This window comes from Podarcis raffonei, chromosome 15 (assembly GCF_027172205.1).
Source record: "Podarcis raffonei isolate rPodRaf1 chromosome 15, rPodRaf1.pri, whole genome shotgun sequence".
In the NCBI taxonomy this organism is placed as follows: domain Eukaryota; kingdom Metazoa; phylum Chordata; class Lepidosauria; order Squamata; family Lacertidae; genus Podarcis; species Podarcis raffonei.
This window is the reverse complement of record NC_070616.1, coordinates 25397360-25417317: the sequence shown is the minus strand read 5'-3', so window position 1 is coordinate 25417317 and position 19958 is coordinate 25397360. Positions and strand designations below refer to the sequence as shown.

The 19958-nt window shown below is 45.1% G+C and overlaps 2 protein-coding genes across 8 annotated transcripts in view; both read right to left on the bottom strand.

Annotated features, from left to right (window-relative positions):
- Positions 1–785: 785 nt before the first annotated feature.
- Positions 786–13875, bottom strand: DLAT (dihydrolipoamide S-acetyltransferase). The gene is made up of 14 exons (XM_053367248.1): positions 13465–13875; positions 11133–11234; positions 10736–10860; positions 9862–10033; positions 8887–9013; positions 8193–8380; positions 7434–7584; positions 7267–7334; positions 6196–6300; positions 5504–5611; positions 4437–4552; positions 4000–4162; positions 3661–3797; positions 786–2642 (listed from the first exon to the last, which is right to left on the bottom strand). Exons 1-14 carry the CDS (start codon positions 13729–13731, stop codon positions 2513–2515), a joined length of 1959 nt encoding a protein of 652 aa, XP_053223223.1. The 5' UTR covers positions 13732–13875; the 3' UTR covers positions 786–2512.
- A 4911-nt stretch (positions 13876–18786) lies between these two features.
- DIXDC1 (DIX domain containing 1) overlaps positions 18787–19958 on the bottom strand; it is a 76122-nt gene continuing 74950 nt past the window's right edge. For all 7 annotated transcript variants that reach the window (XM_053367242.1, XM_053367243.1, XM_053367244.1 and 4 more), the window contains one exon: positions 18787–18921. In XM_053367242.1, coding sequence (XP_053223217.1) covers positions 18841–18921 — 81 coding nt within the window. In that variant the 3' untranslated portion in view covers positions 18787–18840. The remainder of the gene's footprint in view (positions 18922–19958) is intronic.

Here is a 19958-nt window from a genome sequence, read left to right as displayed (position 1 = left end):
AAGAACTCAGCTCAAGGGTGTAAACTTAAATACACTACAAGTTTTCCCATGGCACTATTTAAAGACCATGTGGTTGATGGGAGATACATTTTGAACACAGGACAAACAGGACTTAGCTTACCAGTTGTGGCTTTCTTGAATCTAAAAGGTTAGATTACTCTTTGTAACTGAAGCAGAAATTCCTGGCTCAAAGGCTGTCCATACTGTTTCTCAGCTACAGCAGCAGCAAATATACTAGAATTGTGGAATTGTAGAATTGGAAGGGGCCACAAGGGTCATTTATTCCAATTCCCTGCAATGCCGGAATCTTTCACCCAACATGGGACTCAAACCCACAACCCTGGAATTAAAAGTCTTATGCTCTACAGACTGAGCTTGTCAACCTCATCCCATAGCATCAAAGAAGAAGAGAAATAGAAGCTAGCCATTCCCTACTTATAAAATAGTAAAATAAAATAAAAACAGTAAAATAAAAACGTCAAGTTTTGGATTATTCCAATGAAACAACCACAAAAGTTTCAAGGCTTTAGTTAAGTTAGATTCTAAAAATAACTGAAGAACATTTAGAGCAGCTACGGAGTTAGTAGGCACAAGCTATCCATACTTCAAGTGACAAATCTCTTGTGACTCCCAGCCCCTGAGTGGCACAAGTTAAGATTCATGTTTCACTGATTCAAATAGTGAGGCAAGCTCAGCAATCCTCCTTACCAGTAGGGTCAGTTCCACACATACCATAATACCCTCAGCAAACAATGAAGCACCAGGGACAAGGAAAAGCCATCTAATAAATTTTAAACATTTAATGGAACACAACTGGCCTAACTGGCCAGACGGGAACTGAGTTAGGACGTTTTAAGTGCAACTTGCTTCTTACCAAAACAGTAAAAGATTTTATGCAAAACAGCAACTAAATTAACAAAATATTAGATGGGTCTCAGAAAAATATTTAATCTCCACAGTATAACCACCTTGAATATTCTTTTAGTGGATTTGGTAGCACAACTTTACAATACTTAATGCAATGCATATCGTACAGAATAATTTTGCGTATATTTATTAATGGTATACTTGGCTCTCCAGGTCACTCACTTGGCTATTACATGATCCTCCTTTGTAAATTAACATTTTCTTTGGAAAGCAAACGTGGGAGTGTTTTCCACTAGAGAATCCTTCCCTTTGTGGACACAATCTTAAATGCAAATGGGCACAATTTCAAAAGAAAACCATTCCAAGCCATTTAAATTTTTACACTATTTACATGACCAAAGAAATACTGCCACTTCCCCAAGGCTGGGATTGGCAAAAGACAAAGTTGTTACAGAACTGACCCCTATTCAGAGAAATATAGTCGCACCTATTTTGAAATGAATAGGACTTCAATAGTCACGACTAACCTGTACCATTGATTTCAATGGAACTTAAGCAAAACTCATTTACTCTGAATTATGGCCAGTGGTCACAAGCCACTCAGGTTATCTTTTCTGCACAATCTTTTTTTATATGAAGGAAGACAGTGACCTCACATTCATTTCAATGACAGGACAAGTCCCATTTGGATTGCACCTAGTCCCAACACCTCTCAGAGCCTCCTAGGGTCAACAATGTGGAAGGGGGGAGGGAACCCTAAAGTCAGCATCCAGATGTTCAGACCGCATTGGCTGATGTTTATCAGCCCCTAATGAATTTCATCATTTCCCTGAACAATGACTCCTGCTTCAAGTGAAGCAGCATTCACTAAACTAGAGGGGGGGAAGCAGTCTCTTAAAATGAAAGATTTAATGCCAAAAAAGATGGAAAGTTCATAAAATGCACTAGAAAGAACATATATGGTCAGCATTATTTCAAAAAAGAAATGTTGCCATACAATGTGGGGAGTCTGATTGGAGTTCTTGAGTTAAAGTGCTCTCAAAGAATTCATGTGGCTATAAAATCTGAGTAACTGCTGAACTCTAGAAAAAAAAGCTGGCATGTGGACCATTAGGGAACCCTGTTCTCTTCCATCCTTCAGGACAGCCTGCTAATCTAAAAGGACAGGAGGAGAGAATGCACAAGCTTCCTGTCTTTGCTGGTAAGGGGATTTCAGCCACCAGATAGTTCAACTTATGTTTTTGTTTTTCTTTGCTTTTACAGTCTTGGTTCCTCTGTTTTTGGGAACACAGAATGAGTCATCAGGTTGCTGGGTGGGCCTGTGTTCCCTTGATCAGAAGCATGAGCTCCTCCACATGATTTCAATCACTTTGGGCTATTTAGGAGGGGGGAAAGTTTGCAAATTCATTTCCCTGTATAAAATACAGTATAACCGAACCAGGCTCCAGAAAGCCTATGCAAACCATTTTAATATGTACAACTGGTAATAAAAATTACCAGCAACCATATATATATATTTAGATAAGATTTTTTTAAAAAATAAAGAAGGGAACATTTGTTTAAAAGTCTAAACACTAGATATATAAATAGCTTCTTTAGAATGAAGTGATGTGACCTAAGAAAGTCCTGATGGCCTCAAGGAATATTATAGCAGCATGGTGGCCGGCTTCTCAAGGAACTTCTTGAACTCGGCCAGCCACTGGGCTCCAACTGCTCCATCCACAACGCGGTGGTCACAGCTAAGCGTGACAGACATCACGCTGGTTACGTCAAATCTGGGGTGGGGGAAAAAGCACATTTCAAATGCTCAGCCTCCTCCATGAACCAATCAATAGGAATGGGGAAAAAAGTTTTTTTAAAAAAGGAATAAAAGCAAAATGCAGTAATTGAGGATTAAGTCAGCAAGGAACAAAGCAGTAACAATGGGGCTGCCTTTGGGGGCACACATCTTGTGCATAACCAGCATGACCAGCCATTTTTAGTTTTTTCTTCTATACAAATTTTGGACTTTTGGTTTGCACACAAAGTTAAACCATGATTTGAAATAAACTATGGTTTAACATGCACTTTGCACCTGAGTGTACCATGCCCTAGGAGAAACAAGCTAGGTCTAGCTCAGGCATAGGTAAACTTGGCCCTCCAGATGTTTTGGGACTACAATTCCCATCATCCCTGACCACTGGTCCTATTAGCTAGGGATCATGGGAGTTGTAGTCCCAAAACATCTGGAGGGCCGAGTTTGCCTATGCCTGGTCTAGCTTGTTGTGAGATATGAATCCATACATATAAGGAGGTAATTATCATAGAAAAGAAGAAGTTCTAAGGTAAAAAAGTGGTTATAGAAATGCGAGAATTTAATAAAAAGTGTTTGGAAGTCAGAAAGGGGGAGGGGAGGAAGTCGATGCTCTGTTTGAGCAACACTTTGTTATAGATTTGTGTAATGAGATGTAATTAAATATGAAAACTTAATAAAAATTATATGGGGGGAAAAAAGAGATGTGGATCCAGGCTTGTGCTTTATCTCCTCCAAACCACAAGCAGTGAAGCTAAGAAGAAAACTTGGCTGCCACTTGTGATTTGATAGGAGAGAAATAAAACATGAGCCTGGATTCGTATGTCACAAGAAGTTGGTTTCCTCTACTCCATGAACGACCAGGAGCACGGGAGAAGCAAAGTGCATGTTAAACCATAGTTCATTTGAAACAATGATTTAACAATGCATGTAAACCAGGCCACACAAATTCCCTTGGGTGCTACCCTATTTAAAGAGGTACTTAAAAAAAAAACACTTACCCCTTTTCATTATCTGCTGGGACCAGCCTTTTCTCAGAGGCACCAACTGCTAAAATACAAGCCTGTGGTGGATTGATAATCGCAGAGAAATTCTTAATCCCATACATTCCTAAATTTGAGACTGTAAAAGTTCCTCCCTGAAAGGAAATAAATACATTAGCATTCTTTGACAAACTACTGTGTTTGGTATGCTGTCAGCTGTGGAACGTAAAAGGGTAGCTCTGAGAAACTGTTTGCTAAACAACCATCACCACTACAAAACATTTTTCTCATCTCTCAGAAAGCAAATCCAGAGCACAGTCACACCTTTGGAAATCACGCCTGCTCCATGTAGCTTACCTGGAATTCATGCGGCTGTAACTTCCCTTCGCGAGCTTTGGTTGCTAACGTTACAACATCTTTGTTAATGGAAGCCAATCCCTTTATGTGTGCGTTAAATACTATTGGGGTTATAAGCCCTGCTGGAGTACTGACTGCAACGCTTACATCGACTACATGATTCCTGGAAGACAAAAGGGGTGGGGGTCCATCTGTATGAACCTAGCAACTCAAAAGAAATTCAGATTTGAAGAGAAATTGGAAGGCACTTTCACAATCCATTATTGGCCGCCTTATACCATAAGCCAACCTCCCCCACCCTGACCCCCTTCAATTTAATTGCACAAAAAGACATCAAGCTGCTGCCTCTCTACTGCTGCATCTCAGTTCCAGCATGCAGTTACGATGGGGCCAACAGTTATGAAATTTACTTGCTAACTTAAAGACTGTACACTTACTGTCTAATGACTGTGTCCAACCAAGAGGAATTTGCTTCAGGCACTTTCATGCAAGCCAGAGCTGAAGCCTTAATTATGAAGTCATTGACAGAAAGCTTAGTGTTCTGCGGCATCTCCTGCAAAGACAAGAGAGACAGAATGGACATATTTGCAAAACTGTTCATCTGCCAGGGTCACCTTAGAAGGCTGAAAAAGGATGAATTCATGCAACCAGGTATTCCACATAATTACAATGACTGTGGAAAGCAGCTATTCAAGGCCAGCTGTTACACAAGGAGTCAGTGAACCTAAGTACAGTGGTACCTCGGGTTAAGAACTTAATTCGTTCCGGAGGTCCGTTCTTAACCTGAAACTGTTCTTAACCTGAAGCTCCACTTTAGCTAATGGGTCCTCCCGCTGCTCTCGCGCCGCCGGAACAAAATTTCTGTTCTCATACTGAAGCAAAGTTCTTAACCTGAAGCACTATTTCAGGGTTAGCGGGTCTGTAACCTGAAGCGTATGTAACCCAAGGTACCACTGTATACAGAAGGCAATGCAAGCAAGAGCAGGCTGTCTGTCTAATGCTGACAGGTCAACCAGGCTGAGAAACCCAGAGCATACAACTTGAGTGGTTTCCCCTCTTCCTCCAGTTTACCAACAACACACATCATACTTCTCCTAAGAATGAAAGATCTTTATTCCAATTGAATAAGAAGGCTTATTTCCCCGAGCATTGTGCAACTTTCTCTCATTTCACTTCTAATAATGTAGAGAATAAAACAACACACTGAACTAGCTCTGATACAGTCGTCTTTCCCTTATAGATTACAATCTTTTGTTACATATTCTGTGATCTTGACTGGAAATGCAATGTGGGAAACCAGAAATGCATGTAAATGCGTACACTGCTGGAATATCCATGGATGGTAGGCTGTTTTGTATTATGTTAAAACTTCTACATACGGAAAACTCAAGGAAACATTACATCATTACAGAGCTGCAGTCCCCTACAACATAGGAAGCCACAATATTGTTTTAGGGACTACCTACAATGCCATCACAAATCTTCCCCCACCACAGCAAGTTACCTGGTTGAGCTCTTTTCTTAGCACCAGTATTTCTCCCATGTCTACATCGACTGAGAGATAGTAGTGAGGTATCGTTTGCTTAGACTGCATCAAACGCTGGGCAATCACCTGCAAGTACAGACAGCAGGACAAGAAATTAAGACACAACCTATTCTGCCAAGAGTTGGTGTCATATCTAAGCTTGGTGGCGTTCAGTTGGGTGGAACTGTTTAAATGCGCCACACAGAAGCTTACCCTCCCCAAATGTCAGTCAAGAGTGGCCTCTCTGTTCCTCAAAACCCCCCCTCAAAACACACCTTTCACGTGCAGCCTTTAGCCTAATTCCTTTGTCATCGCCCACAGCCAGAAAAAAGCACACACATGCTTCTGCTCCCATTAGCTCCTTATTACCTTGCCCCCCCCCCCGCATCTAAAATGTGAACTTCTCAAGGTAGGAATCACATTTTTTCTACCCTTTTGCTACTCTAAAGCATGGCACACATCTGTACGATACCACCCTTGACATGATGGGAACTCCAAGACTAGCATTTGGAGGCTACGTGTGCTAAAACTCTGTGCTAAAACATCTGCGAGCACCTGTTCACAGGAAGCACTTAAGAGGTCAACAAGCCAAGCCTTCACACTTTAATGATGCTCAACAAGAGGCATTGACTGTTAACACACACCCTAAGGCGACAATGGTGATGCCTTACCTTGCGAATATTGCTGATTGGAATATCCGTGAAGACGCCTGTGGGAAGAGCTGCCGCAGCTGCTGGTGCAGGTGCTGCCAGAGGAGGTGCTTCTGCTGCCCGGGGCTGTGTGCAGAGAAACCTTTTTAGCTACAATGTTTTTTGTGAAGAATATTGTTGGGCTGAGGGCAGAGACGGCTCACTGCTCTTTAAGCTATTCCAACTTAGAGGAGCTTTAAAGTGTTGACATCACACATATAAAAGAGAACAGCTTCGAGACCCATGCTTCCTTCCCACTACCTTATTTTCTCCAGCCTACAGAACACAGCTTCTAATTCCTATGCTTGTGCCATCAACCTAATTTACAGTCCATTTCTGTTTATGAAAGCAAAATTTCCATCAGAAGGGGCTCGGTGTGGTTGGTGGGAAAAGTAAAAAAATAGAGTCTTAAAGGCGCTGGGGCAGTGGTGAGGAAGTTGTACGCAGGTGTATCCATGCATACTGTACCAACAATGCACAACCTACAATAGCGATCAGAAATATTTGAAGAATTTATCCGTACATAATTCCATGTAGCTACATTTAGAAAGTCAGATGAAATACTACATCATATTTCTCAAGAAGCATCTCTAAGAGAATGCCAAATTGGCACAGGAGGTGCAAGCAGTTCTGGACTTTGAAAACAAAAAGCACCTGGGCATAGAACCATTTGACCAGTTGGCATACTGAGGGACAGACCTCTGAAACTCAGAAAATTAGAATATCGTGGAAAAGTTCATTTATTTCAGTAATTCAACTTAAAAGGTGAAACTAATATATGAGATAGACTCATGACATGCAAAGCGAGATATGTGAAGCCTTTATTTGTTATAATTGTGATGATTATGGCGTACAGCTGATGAAAACCCCAAATTAACAATCTCAGAAAATTAGAATATTAAATGAAATCAGCAAAACAAGAATTGCAAATAGAGCAAATCAAGAAATAAATGAACTTTTCCACGATACTCTAATTTTCTGAGTTTCACATGTATAAATTTGATGCAACCAAGGCAGAAACATCAAGAAGCTGCATTTCTGTGCGCTACTCACCGGGGCAACCTTTGATGGCACAAACGACTCAATGTCTTTCTTTGTTATCCGTCCATCTGGTCCCGTGCCTGGAGTGGACACACAAAAGGGAAAGTGTTTCATGGAAGAGCTAACCAAATGAACTGGGGATGTGGAGTGACAAAAGTATCCTGGGGATGGCCACTCACCTTTCACCTGTGAAAGATCAATTCCTTTCTCTGCTGCCAGTTTCTTTGCCAGAGGGCTGACTATTACCCTCCCTTTTTGTCCAGGAACCTTAGCTGAAGGAGGGGCCGCTGGCTGGGATGGAAAAGAAGGAGTAGGTGTGGCTGCCGCTGCCTTAACAGAAAAGAGAAGGCCAAATGTTTAGTTAGATGCCAACACATGGAGGCTCATGTGAATTTCCCAATGTTCCAACCTGTGCTTGACTAGATGGAAGGGTGTTTGCCATGGGGCAGAGTGCCAGCCGCTCAAGTCCAGTACACAGTACCACAGTGGAATTGCGCTAATACATGCATGACCCAAGAACGCAGGGTCCTAATGGGAGCTGGACATCTTACTTAGAAGAGGCCTGAGAGAGAGAGAGAAGTGTACTGAATAGGGGAAAATCACATACATTGGGAAGTGGGCAAAACAGCCTCAGTGACTCAGGAAAAGCTCCCCAAGCCTCTGAAGAACAAAATTTAGCAGGCAGATAGGAAAGGTATCTTTCTAAGCTGTCTTGTAGCCCCTTTCCTTGCAAATATATGAAAACAGGCAGCACACAGTTGATCAGGTTGTAGAAGCAATCCTGCATCTCTCCTATGTGGAGATAATTTCTAGAGCGACAAGATCTTCCTGCACAGGAGAAGCAAAAGTCCAAAATTCTTGGATCCAGCTGACTACATGGGGCTACCCAACAGATACATTTCCCCATGAGAGGTATCACAGATGCAGGTTGTACTTACAGGACTTGGGGGTGGCGGCAGCACCGGAGGCTTGATATCTGCTACTCCAGCATCCTTGTAGTCTGCAAATGCTGGAATGTCAGACTCTTTCTCCACAATGATGCAGAGGGGAGTTCCTAAGGGCACATCTCTCGTGCCTTCGGACACCAAGATTTTTGCCAAGTAACCTTCTTCCTGTACTTCAAAGCCTTAAGCGGAGAGAAATTGTTTAGGGAAACAATCACTACGGAGACCAATACTGAAGGAAACTTCACAATCCCACTATGGAGAGATAGATTCCAGCAAATAAGTTAATTGTGTATTATTTACAAAATAAAATATTTGAATTAGGAAATCTGGAAGATGTAATCCACAGAGTTCTTCTAATTGAGGAGAGATCTGCATGTAATAAGATAACAAGCCTGGAGCACCTGATGCTGTAGTGAGATAGGGTAATGTTTTAGATTGCTCAGTATCAGCCAATGTTTCTCTGCGTTACATATTCTTTATGAAATGCAAATAGTAAAGAATCTTCCAAACTAGGGGAGGGGAACCTGCAGCCCTCCAAATGTTAATGAACCAGAACACCCACTACCCCTCGCCACGCTGGCTGCCTGAGACTGATGGGAGCTGGGATCCAGCCACTTTGGAAGAGCCACAACTTCCCCAACCTTGCTCCAAAGCTTTATTTGTTTAGGATTTAAAAGCTTCTCACCTATCGTAGCTTTGTCTGTCTCAATTTCTGCCAACAAGTCTCCTTCACTTAGCTTTTCACCAACCTTCTTTTCCCATCTCTGAACTGTGCCCATTGTCATTGTGGGTGAGAGGGCAGGGAGAAGAATCTAGGGAAGTAGAGAGTACAAAAGCTTGTATGAACAGATCTCTTAAAACCAAACAGCAACCATCCTCAATCCAAAAGGCAAGGCCAAACAGTGTGGTTACAGTCCTCAGTCTTCGTGACACAATGCTTGATTGAAAGGAGGGAAACAGGACATAACTGCTCCATGGACAGTGAACTGAGTGGTCATTCCTCCTCCTCCTGCAGCATTGTAGAGGATAAGGTAGAGGGGCATTCTCTGGCACCCAAAGAAACTTCCTCACTCTCTAGCAGTGGGCATGTTAGTTAGCACAACGTGTGTGTGTGTGTGTGTGTGTGTGTGTGTGTGTGTGTGTGTGTGTGTGATTTCTCTTGGCAGGGAGCAAAGTCAACCAGCTAATACCACTAATTGAGTCAATGTGGTGTAGTAGTTAGTGTTGCACTAGGACCTAGGAGACCAGGGTTCAAATCCCTACTCAGCCATGAAACTCTTTGGGTGACCTTGGGCAAGTCACAGTGTCTCAGCCTAACCTACCCCCCAGGGTTGGTGCGAGGATGAAATGAGTGGGGCTGTGGAAGGAGTATGCCAGTTTGAGCTCCACAGAGGAAAGGTAGGATATAATTGTGATAAATAAAAATAAATAAGTAAATAGTTGCCCCCCACACACACATGTGCCAATCTGCCAAGGACAGAAACTTTTCATCCTCCATTTCCACAGTCCTTTAAAGGCAGTTCTGCTTCTCCTGCTTGCATTGTTTTTGCAGCATGGGAACAGGGATAACGTTTGAAGACAAAAGAAGAATAAATGATAAAGGACACACACAGAGAGAGAGATACAGTAAGAGAAATAGTAAATAGGGCCTGTACTGTACCTGCATGTGAGGAGGATAGGAGCTGCCTGAAGCTTGAGCAGAGGGCTGAGCTGCTGGCGTGGGGGGAGCTGCTGCTGCTGCTGCTGGAGGAGGAGGAGGAGGCACTGAGGCTGGTGGAGCAGTTGCTGAAGAATCCAAAGTGTAACTCTTAAAGGCATCAATAAGCTCAGGCCTAGGAGAAGGCAGGAAGGAGCCTTGAGCGAGTGCAAAGATACGATATACCTAAAAATATAACTCAGCCACCCAGAAGGCCTCACAGCTCTGCTGGATAACACCTGCATGTCCCAACAACACACTGAAGCATGCAGCAGTACAGAATACAGAAGAGATGTGGCCCTGCCCAGAAGGTTTCTAGACCAAGCAAAGTGGACAGGAGAAAGAGCAGAGGTCTGGGCTTGAAAGGGAGAAGGAGAGCTTAATTTAAGCCAGGACTCAGCCCCAGAACCTGCCCCAATATAACAGAACATAGAACATAAGGGTGCCTCTGCTCACATTTGGAGTGTCTTTCAGACCACTGAATGGCAAGCAGGCTCCATACATCTTAGGAATTTGGACAAGGGCCTTCCAATTAGATTTGAACCCCTCTCATATTAAGAGATTTTATCACTAAGGAGGCCAAAGCCAAGAAGAGAGCTAGCCAATACAACACAAGGGGGGCCTAGAAAAGATTTTGCTGCCGAAGAGGGTTTGAAGAGAGTTTTAATCTGAATGGAGAGGAGGATGGTGTGACAAAGAGATACTTTGGGAAGCTGTCCTAGAAGGAGTAGTTTGGCAAAGGTAGGGCAGAGATTGTGGGGTGGGGGAGAAGTGAAGGACACTAAAACAGACATTAGCAAAACGGGAATTATACAAAGATGGTCCTAGCTCTACTCACTTGTCCACAGTGATGCAGATTATGGCTCCAATGGGAACATCCCGCGTTCCTTCTGGCACCAGGATCTTGGCCAAGTAACATTCTTCCAGGCTCTCAAATCCCACAGTAGCTTTGTCTGTCTCTACCTTCACAAACATAGCAAAGTTGTTACAGTAAAGAAACATCCTATTTTCTTGACCTACACCTCATCAACCTCATATTAGCAACGTAGACCATCAGAAGAAAAGAAAAGAAAAAGATGCCAGTGAAATCGACATCCTCCTCCCTCTTAAGCACAGGTAGTCAGGAGAAAGTATTAGGCGATGAAGGAGACTGACATCCCTCCAAGATGTTCCTAGGAACTCAATTCCAACAGCTTGCTCAGACACTACTTAATAAAAATGACATTTCAAGGTACCTCTGCTATCAGATCCCCCTCATTGATCTTGTCCCCTTCTTTCTTCTCCCATCGTGCAATAGTCCCCATCTGCATCGTAGGAGAGAGAGCTGGCAAAGGCACCTACAAAGAAACAGGTTGTTAAGGGGATCAATTTTCCACCCTGGAATTTCAGCGTCAACAGGTATTGACAAGCACCCACCAGCATGTCCCCTTCACAAGGAGCCTTAATTTGTGCAGAAGAAAATAGGGCTCCAGGCATAGGAGCAATATCCTATTCATCATTATAAGACCCTAGGGCCAATCAATAAAATACATTTATATACAAAAAAGACACCCGTGGGTAGAGAACAATCAATCAAAATACAAAAACAGTCAATGAAACGTTAAAAACAGCACAAATCAATATTAAAAAACCCACTTCATCTGTCTAAATTTCCATGCAGGCCAGTTGTCTTCATTTCTCATAGGACTACAGAATGCCATTATTAATAGGTCTTGGGTGGAGATGTAATTCATACAGGAAACGGACAGAAGTCCCAGGGTACCTCATAGTAAAGAAAGATCCCCAAGTTCTGGATTGTAAGCCCCTATATTGACCTTATAAATAAACCCACACAAGTGATTAGCCTGCCAAAAAACAAAAACAAAACCCTAGCCTGCATTTTCATGCTAGACAAAGAGGCTGAAAAGCAGAATGCAAGAGCCTTGCTGAATGCGATCAAAAGCCTATCTACTCCAACACTAAGTTTTTTGAGTGTCGAACCAGGTGCCTATGGAAAGCCCCAAAGCAGAACATGAGCACAAGAGCACACATAGATAGGTATCTATCTGCACTGGGGAAACTTACATACAGAGATTTCCATGCACTTTGGAACTCCCATCATACAGGGTCCCAGAATAAGTAAGAGATCTATGTACATAGGCTGCCCTGTAGCAGATGTTCAGGCTCAATGAATGAACATCAGCCATCAATTATGGGTCCTCAGTATGCCCATCATTGGGAAAGGCCACTTCAATAAACTGAGTCCATCTTTAAGAAAGGGGTTACTCTAATCAAGTCTTACTTTTTATATCTAAGGTGAGAAGCAGAGGCCAGACGACCACATATCTGAAGAACCACTACACACACACACAACACTTATGGGGTTGCTAACAGCAGAAAAGCACTGTGTGTGTGTGTGTGTGTGTGTGTGTGTGTGTGTGAATGGGAGGAAGACCCATGAGCAGGATAGAATAACTGATCCAAATACCACCAATAAATACAGAGAAGACTGGGGGTGGGGGAACCCTAAACACCTATAATGAGGAGAAGCCATCCATATCCAAACTGGGAACACTGAACTAGACTCAACCCTTCCTTCCTTCCAGTATAGCATTAGGAAGTCCCGGGGAAGGGGAAGAAAGAATCTGAAAACATAGAAAGCTGCCTTATCCCAAGCAACAGCCTCAGTCCATCCACCTCAGGATCGGCTGCAACAACTGGCAACAGCTCCAAAGGGTTTCAAATAAAAGGTCCTTCCTGGTGATGCAGACAAGGACCTTTTGCATAGAAAAGCATGTGCTTTGTCACTGAGAGATGACCTTTCATAAATAAAAAAAATTAAACGCAGATTCCAGCCTTCATCATTATGGATAATAAAAGCACTGGAAGATATGAATCTATCGTGCTCAGTACTGTGACGGGCAATGACTCTTCAACCTGTCAGGGCAGGTGTATTTCTCACCCTACCAAAAGATGCTAGAAGATTTGGCAACTGGGACCTTTTGCATGCAAAGCCCATCCGCGTCCTACCAGCTGAACTCTGCTCCTTCCCCTAAAAATTCCAGTCCCCCGTGGCTCTAAATGAAGGCATGATTCAAATAGCAGCAAAAGAAACTGCCCTACCGCCGTACCCAGACCATTGGGGTCCACCTAGCTCTAGACTTGTGTACACCAGGTTTCTTCAACGCTGGGGCCCCCCAAATGCTTCTGTGCGACTCCCACCATCCCGGACTACGGAAGAAGAACCGAGGGCTGCTGAGCTCAAGCCCCGCTTGCACAGGCTTCCCGTTAGGGCACCGGACTGAGACCCAGATGCTGGGCTGAGAAAGGGGGGGCTGTCCGGCCTCATCCAGCAGCCAGGCGCTTCTTACCTTCGCATGACCTTCGTTTCTGCCTGCGAAGCAGGTCTTCTGCCGCCGCCGAGCCCGCAGCCTTCCCAACCGGGAGAAGGAACCCACCGACCCCATACCAACCGTGAGAGGATCTCCCAGTCCCTATGAGTGGAGGATCCGCCCCCCTCCCGCCCGATCCTCCCGGTCCGGGGCCACCGAAGGGGAGACCCCTTGCACAAATGCGGGCCACACTCACCTTCTGGTGGGCCGGGTAGCTGCACCAGTGCCGGGCGGGGCCGGGCTGGAGCCGGGCCTTCCCTTCCTGGAGGAACAGCGGCGCCTCTCCCCCCCGGCGGGGCCCCCATGAGGCGAGGCCGCCGCCGCTACCACCGGCGACGGCCCCCCAGGAGGCGCGGCCCCGCCAAGGGGCCCCCTCCAAGCTCGCCCCCGGCGCCGACAGGAGCCGAACCCTCCGCGGGGCCGCGCATTGCTGGGCCACGCGCCTCGCCAGCACGCGCCACATCCCGCCTCGCCTCCCCTTCTTCCTCCCTCAAGAGGAAAAAAAGGAGGAGGCCCCGGCCTCGCCTGAGTCCGTCAGGCAGCGGCGGCCGAGAGAGGAGCGAGTGACCTCCCTCAGACTCCCTGGAGCGGGCAGCGCCGTAAGGCACGGGAGGAGGGCGCACGACACTGTCGCAAAAGGAACCGGGAGGCGAGCGGGTGAGGAAAGGAACCGTCAAGCGCGTCAAGTATGGGCGGGGCTGCCTCCCAGCCGTGGCCTGAGGTTACCTTTCGGCGTCGCGAGAGGCTGCGCGCGCAGCCAGCCTGAGCCACTGGCGAATGAATGAACGAACGAACGAGTGGATGAAATTCTCACCGTGGTTTGCTGCCCCGAGGAATCCCCGTAACCTTTTACCTACACACAAGCACGATGGCGCTGAAAGCTCTTCTGTCTTTCTGTGAACTGTGCTCCTTTACTTGGCAAGAGACAGTCCTGGCAAATGACAGCCTCTGAACAAAGTGTGCTGGCAGACTACAACTGTTTCCCCTTTTGAAACGGAAAGGTGCTTAATCTCTCAATAGATCTGGCTGAATTTACTATAGAATGAAGCGTGCATGCACACGAAAGCTCATACCAATAACTAACTTAGTTGGTCTCTAAGGTGCTACTAGAAGGAATTTTTTTATTTTGTTTTACTATAGAATAATTGCAGGTTTAAAAAAATACCTGATTTAAAAAGTTACTGATTAGTGGGTGTGCTGGGTTTTAGCTGCCAAAAGGATTAAAGAAGCTGGTGACTGGAGGGTGGAGGCTTTAGCAGGTGGTTTAAGATCATACCTGATGCTGGCTGCATATATGTGTGTGTGATGAGAGGTACAAGCCTTGGGGCATTTTCTTCTTCCAAAGACAGCTGCTTCAACACACATCAAATACTACTAATACAATGCTGCCAGTTCCTTGGATTCGCTGACACATCTGAGAAAGCAGCTGTAACTCACACCCACTACTAAGCACTATGTAGCAGGCAGGTTTTCCTTTCACTATTTATTGCTGTAGAATGAAGCAGGTTGCTTAGCCTGGCACAGATGCTTGGGATTTAAATTGCAGTTCCTCCCTTTGCCAAACAAATCAGGATGGAAGAAATGGCCTCTGTTTACTTAGTTGGCTGACTTCCTTCTCACACCAGACCCAGGCAGCAGCACCTCCTATGGCAGCCTCAGAACTTCCACAAGTACAGTACACACCTGTTGACATACAGGAAGCATGTCTTATGTGATGCTCAGTGCACCTAGCAAGCTTCTCACCATCCCCTCCCCCCCCCGCTGCACACAAAAAATGTAAATCAGACCTGGGTTTGCGAACTCTCTTTATTGGAGGTTATTTTTTTCTTTAAAGCCAAATCCAAAGTATGTTTAACTGTTGCAGCACACAAACAAGCTTCAGGTCTCTCTTGGCCAGCAATGTGCAGGGAGGAGGTTGTGAGAGCAACCCGCCTTGTAATAGTAATGACTGCAGACTTCAGAATTTCTATACAAAATATATAGAGCATTTTATACATAGCTTGCATGGGACATGCTGCAAGGGTATGAACTCAAAAGAGGGATTTCAAAAGGAAGCAGAACATCTCTCAAGTTTGTGTAAAAATCAGGCATAGATTATGTTGAGGAGAAAAACCAAGGACTTCTCCCTACTTTTCAGTCTCAAATACAGCCTTCCCTAACTTGATGTTTTTGACTACAACTCCCATTAGCCACAGAAGCTGTAGTCCAAAATACTGAGAGGCACCCAGTTGGGAAATACAATTGCCCCCATTATTCCATGAATGATTAATTTTATTTCAGGCCTATTTTGTACCTCCCCAATGTTCCTCATCCTTATGAGGGGATGGTAAATGTGGAGCATATCTACATGACAAACTTTCATACGATTTAAGCAATATGTTGCTGCTTAACCCCAAAGACTCAAGGGAACTGTAGTTCAGATAGTGAAGAGATGCCTATATACTTTCCTGTGGTTCGCTGGTGGTTAGAGTGTAACGGCACCTAAGGCAGTTTTACATCAGCCTCAGCCATGTAGATACACCTTTGGTGTAACTGCAGAAGCAAAGTGAAACTAGGTGTTTTGTAGAAAGAGAATACTGATATGAAAGAGTGGCGATAGACTTAGGAAAATGCAAGCGACAACTTCAACCTTAATGCTACAAGACTGAGGCTGAAACCCTGCACCTACTTTGGATAACTAAATCCCACTGGGGTTCATGGTAGTATGTAGGATTGCAGCCAGCCAGAGTCCTTAAGTCTTTCCTGAGGTGACCCCCTGAACCAGGGTATTCTTTGCTCCCTCTCACCACCACAGCCACATTTCTGCCAAGAAGCCTGTCTGAAAAGGAAGAACTGGTTCAATTAAACTGAAGTTAAGTTAATGAGAAGTGAGTACAAGCTTGAGCTTAAAAGCATAACTCTTCCTGCGAAAAAACAAACCACTGGACAATTCTTCTCTGTCTCTTTGTTTAGTAAATATAATTCCATGCTGCCTTTTCGCAATCTACTAAAATTCATGCAACAGAAAAAACAGTAATTCCATGAGAAGGAAGTTTTTCTTTATCAGGGGAGAGGAACCCTGTTTCTTCCCATTTAGTAATTAGCTCTCACCTCCAAAAGCCAGCTTGGTAGTTGCTGTTCTGAAGGACAACAAGGATTGCACTCTGAATTGCTAACAGCAGACACGGATTCTAATGAGGGCAGAGTTTAGAAAGGCACTACTGCACTTTCTGTACACTGAGGGCATTGGGAAGACCAACAACACAGAAAACACAATCAGTACAAGAAAAGAGCTGGCAAAATATAAAACCATTAGGAATCTGTAATACCTTCATAGTAAAGTAAACCTAGTAATGGGAGCCACTTGGGGTGGTGGCATTAACAGGATGCTGTACAAAACCTGCTAGCGTCCTCTAGAAAAATGGGTAAAATACAGCTCAGCATGTGTGCAGAAATATACAGAGGGGAATAATACTTGCACCGGTATAAAAATATACACCATCCTTGAACAACAGCAATGCAAATGGATACAAAATAATTCCAAAAAACAGGAACAAGTTTACAAAAAGGACATGTTTAAAATCTATAAAATGATAAAAGCCAATTTTTCCTTCAAATGTCCAGCCTCACATGAAAAAGGACACGAAACAGGCTGACATACAGAAACGTTCATTCAGAGTGCTGGTGCACACACCAGAGACATGCAGGCCTGCAACCACCTTCAACGCACAGGACTGTGCTGGATGGAAGACGAGGCGCAGATACACGGAGTTGGGCTGGTAGAGGCAGCAATCTCTGGTAGCTGGAGTGATATTCCTGATTTTGCCACTCACCATCTGCTTTTCAGTTCAGTGATACCATGGGTGCACCCCCTGCCCTCCCCAGTTCTGCGTTTTAGAGCATTGCTGGAAACATAGAAAGTCCATACCCAAGAAAAGCTAAAAAGTATCATGTTACATGAAGCAGTACTGATTGCCGGCTGGACTACCAGGAGACCAAATTTGGCATGTGGAGAACAGGTGTAAGCAGCAAGTGGATGCGTCCCAAAATGATGTGTAGGTGTGCTCCAAAGACTCTTACTTAAACCTACTTATTTAAACTCCACTGACCTTAACGGCTACAATTTCTGTCCAAGCTTTATTATGCTATGAAAAGTGTGTGTGTTATGCTTGAGAGCCAGTTCATGCAGCTGCCCTGCTCATGGTGCCTGCTGTGGCTCAAAGAACTGGTTAACTCGTTCTCCGCAAGCACAAACCACCCGTTTTGCACGCCACACTTGAAGAGTGGTCTGAGCGGCACTGGGCAAAACTGCAGATTCTGCTTGAGGCAAACAAGCCAGTTGACCCCCCCTTAATCAAAGGGAAAGGAACCACCGTGGGCAGTAGAGGAAAAAGACAGCCACCGCAAGGAGGGGCGATTGTATGCAACAGTTTTAAACCAGGGGACCAGAGAGGTTATGTGCCTGATGCCTTGCTCCCTTTCGGCTTTCCCGAAGGTGGTTTCACACAGTCACACACTCTCACTAGAAAACTTGCAATGAGACTCACATGAAACAGTTCAACGTGCATTCCACTGTCCAACCACTTAAAATAAATAGCATTGAAATAGCAAAGCGGGATCCCAATTCCACATGAGTCTCAGCACAGGCTGATTGGAAAAGAACTCAGATGGTGATGGGAGAAAAGCAGAGTCACAAATTCTTGACTTGTGGAAGAGGACAGAAGCCCCCTTTCCGAGGGACCCACATTACATTCTCCCACTGTTTGGACTGGAGTTTAAGAGAACAAATGCATGGACTGGACTCTCTTCTGCCACTTGATCCCTGGAGAAAGAAAGACGTGGACCTTTCTGTGGCCTCCTCTGCCAAAACGAAAGCAAGAGGGTGACAAGGCAGTTGAAGGAAAGGGCAAAGAACCCTCCTCACGCATACCCGCCCCCAAAGCAATCCAACTATTGTTTCATGTCCCTCAAGAGTTCCAGGATAGGAGAGCGAAACAAGAAGAGCAGAAGCAGACACCCCAACCCCACTCCCATGCTGCCAACTCATGATCCACAATCCAACCCACTTCTTTCTCTCAAGAAAGTCTTGTTGGCTCCCGATGCTGTCTGTCTGGCACAGAGTCATTTGGAATGATTGGCTGGCGAGAGCTTTCAATATATTGGAATGTAGCTGCGACAGCACTGCCTGCCTCCAGAGGACAGTTTCTAAGTTTCCGCCATTAAGTGCAAGGTTCCTTGTAATACTGTACGTCTCCCAATGAAAATGCTGTGGATTCTCTGACAGCAGGGGGAAGGGGAAGCGGGGACAAACACACCATTAAGGCTGACAATGACTGAAAAAGAGAGGAGGGCCACTCCCCACACCATGGGACTTTCAAACAACGCAACATTTGGCCATGGAACTCAAGTGCCATACATCCTCTTCGCTTGTGGCAAAACGTTATACCCGTCTTTTTGCAGAGAAGTCCGTTCCTTCCTTTTGGCAGTTTCGAGACAGATGCATCTCAGTTCACACACTTTTTGGTCGGTATCTGGGAAGTGCAGCAGACCAGTGGTGGGGTCGCCCGGGAAAGAGAGTTCGAGTGGTCTCTGATTAGTTCTCCCCATGGTCCTCTTCCACCCATGCCACAATCTTTCCCTCCCACCCAGGGATGATGTCATCGTCATGGAAAACCTGTGAGAAAAGCAAAGCGAGAGAAACTCGTTAACAAAATGAGGGTACATGCAGATGTTCCTGTGCCAAGAGTCACCAAGGCTAGCGGTTCTTGCAAGTTTGAGTGGCTTGAAGTTTCTTCTCGCTAAGCACGTCTCAGGATGTGTTTTGAGCAGCCAGCTGCTGGCATGGCGCAGTGGCTAAGAGAGCCAGCTGCACGTCAGGAGTCCTCAGTGCAAATGTTATCTCAGCCATAAACCTACCAGGTGACTTTAGGGTAAGGATGGGGAACCTCAGACTCAGGAACCAAATGCAGCCCCTCAAGCATCTGTATCTGACCCTCAGAACTCTCCTCAGTCCCCACCCCTCAGTATCTCTGCTTTGCACCATCCTTGAGTGTCTGGGGGCTAGTGCAGCACATGCCTGAACTCTTATAATGCCTCTTGCTTGCATGGTAGAGGAGAGAGAAAGAACGTATGTGCATGTGCAAACTAGCCTGCTGTACAAAGATAAGATTTGCATTTGTTGCTCTGCCCATGCCCAACACTGGCATGTGGCCCTCGGAAGGCTTTCCAGGAAGGAATGTGGCCCTCAGGATGGAAAGGGTACCCTATCACTGCTGTAGGGCAAGCTGCTCTTTTCAACTCTGTATCTGGATTACTATGAGGGATCAAAAGGCCACCCTCATGTTGACAGTCAAATGGTTATCCCAGTGAGCCCCAACACTATTAACATTTTTCCTTTTCACAGGCTGATCCTGAGACACGATGACATGCCCATGGCCCTCACACAATGAAGCCCAAGGGGGTAGGTGGGCCTGAGCCCAGCTCCTCCAGGCACAAGCCCAATTCTCTGTTCACCGCACTCAGATTCACCTGTAAAATCTGAGAGCTGGAAAGTCACTCCTTTTTAAGGTGCAAGTGGATTATTTTGCACATTCTGGGGCATCTCACAAGTTTTGCACCAGAAGGCTTATTCTGCAAGCTGCAGGATGATCAGGGCCTTGTAAGCTCAGAGAAATTGCAGGTCCTTGCCCTACATGACGACCTAACCTCCTT

Coding starts and splice junctions, on each gene's coding strand:
- DLAT (XM_053367248.1), bottom strand. CDS start 13,731: ATGTGGCGCGTGCTGGCGAGGCGCGTGGCCCAGCAATGCGCGGCCCCG. Junction 11,235..13,464: donor GCTACCCGGCCCACCAGAAG/GTGAGTGTGGCC, acceptor GTTTCTTTGTAG/GTGCCTTTGCCAGCTCTCTC. Junction 10,861..11,132: donor AGGGGGATCTGATAGCAGAG/GTACCTTGAAAT, acceptor ATGTTTGTGAAG/GTAGAGACAGACAAAGCTAC.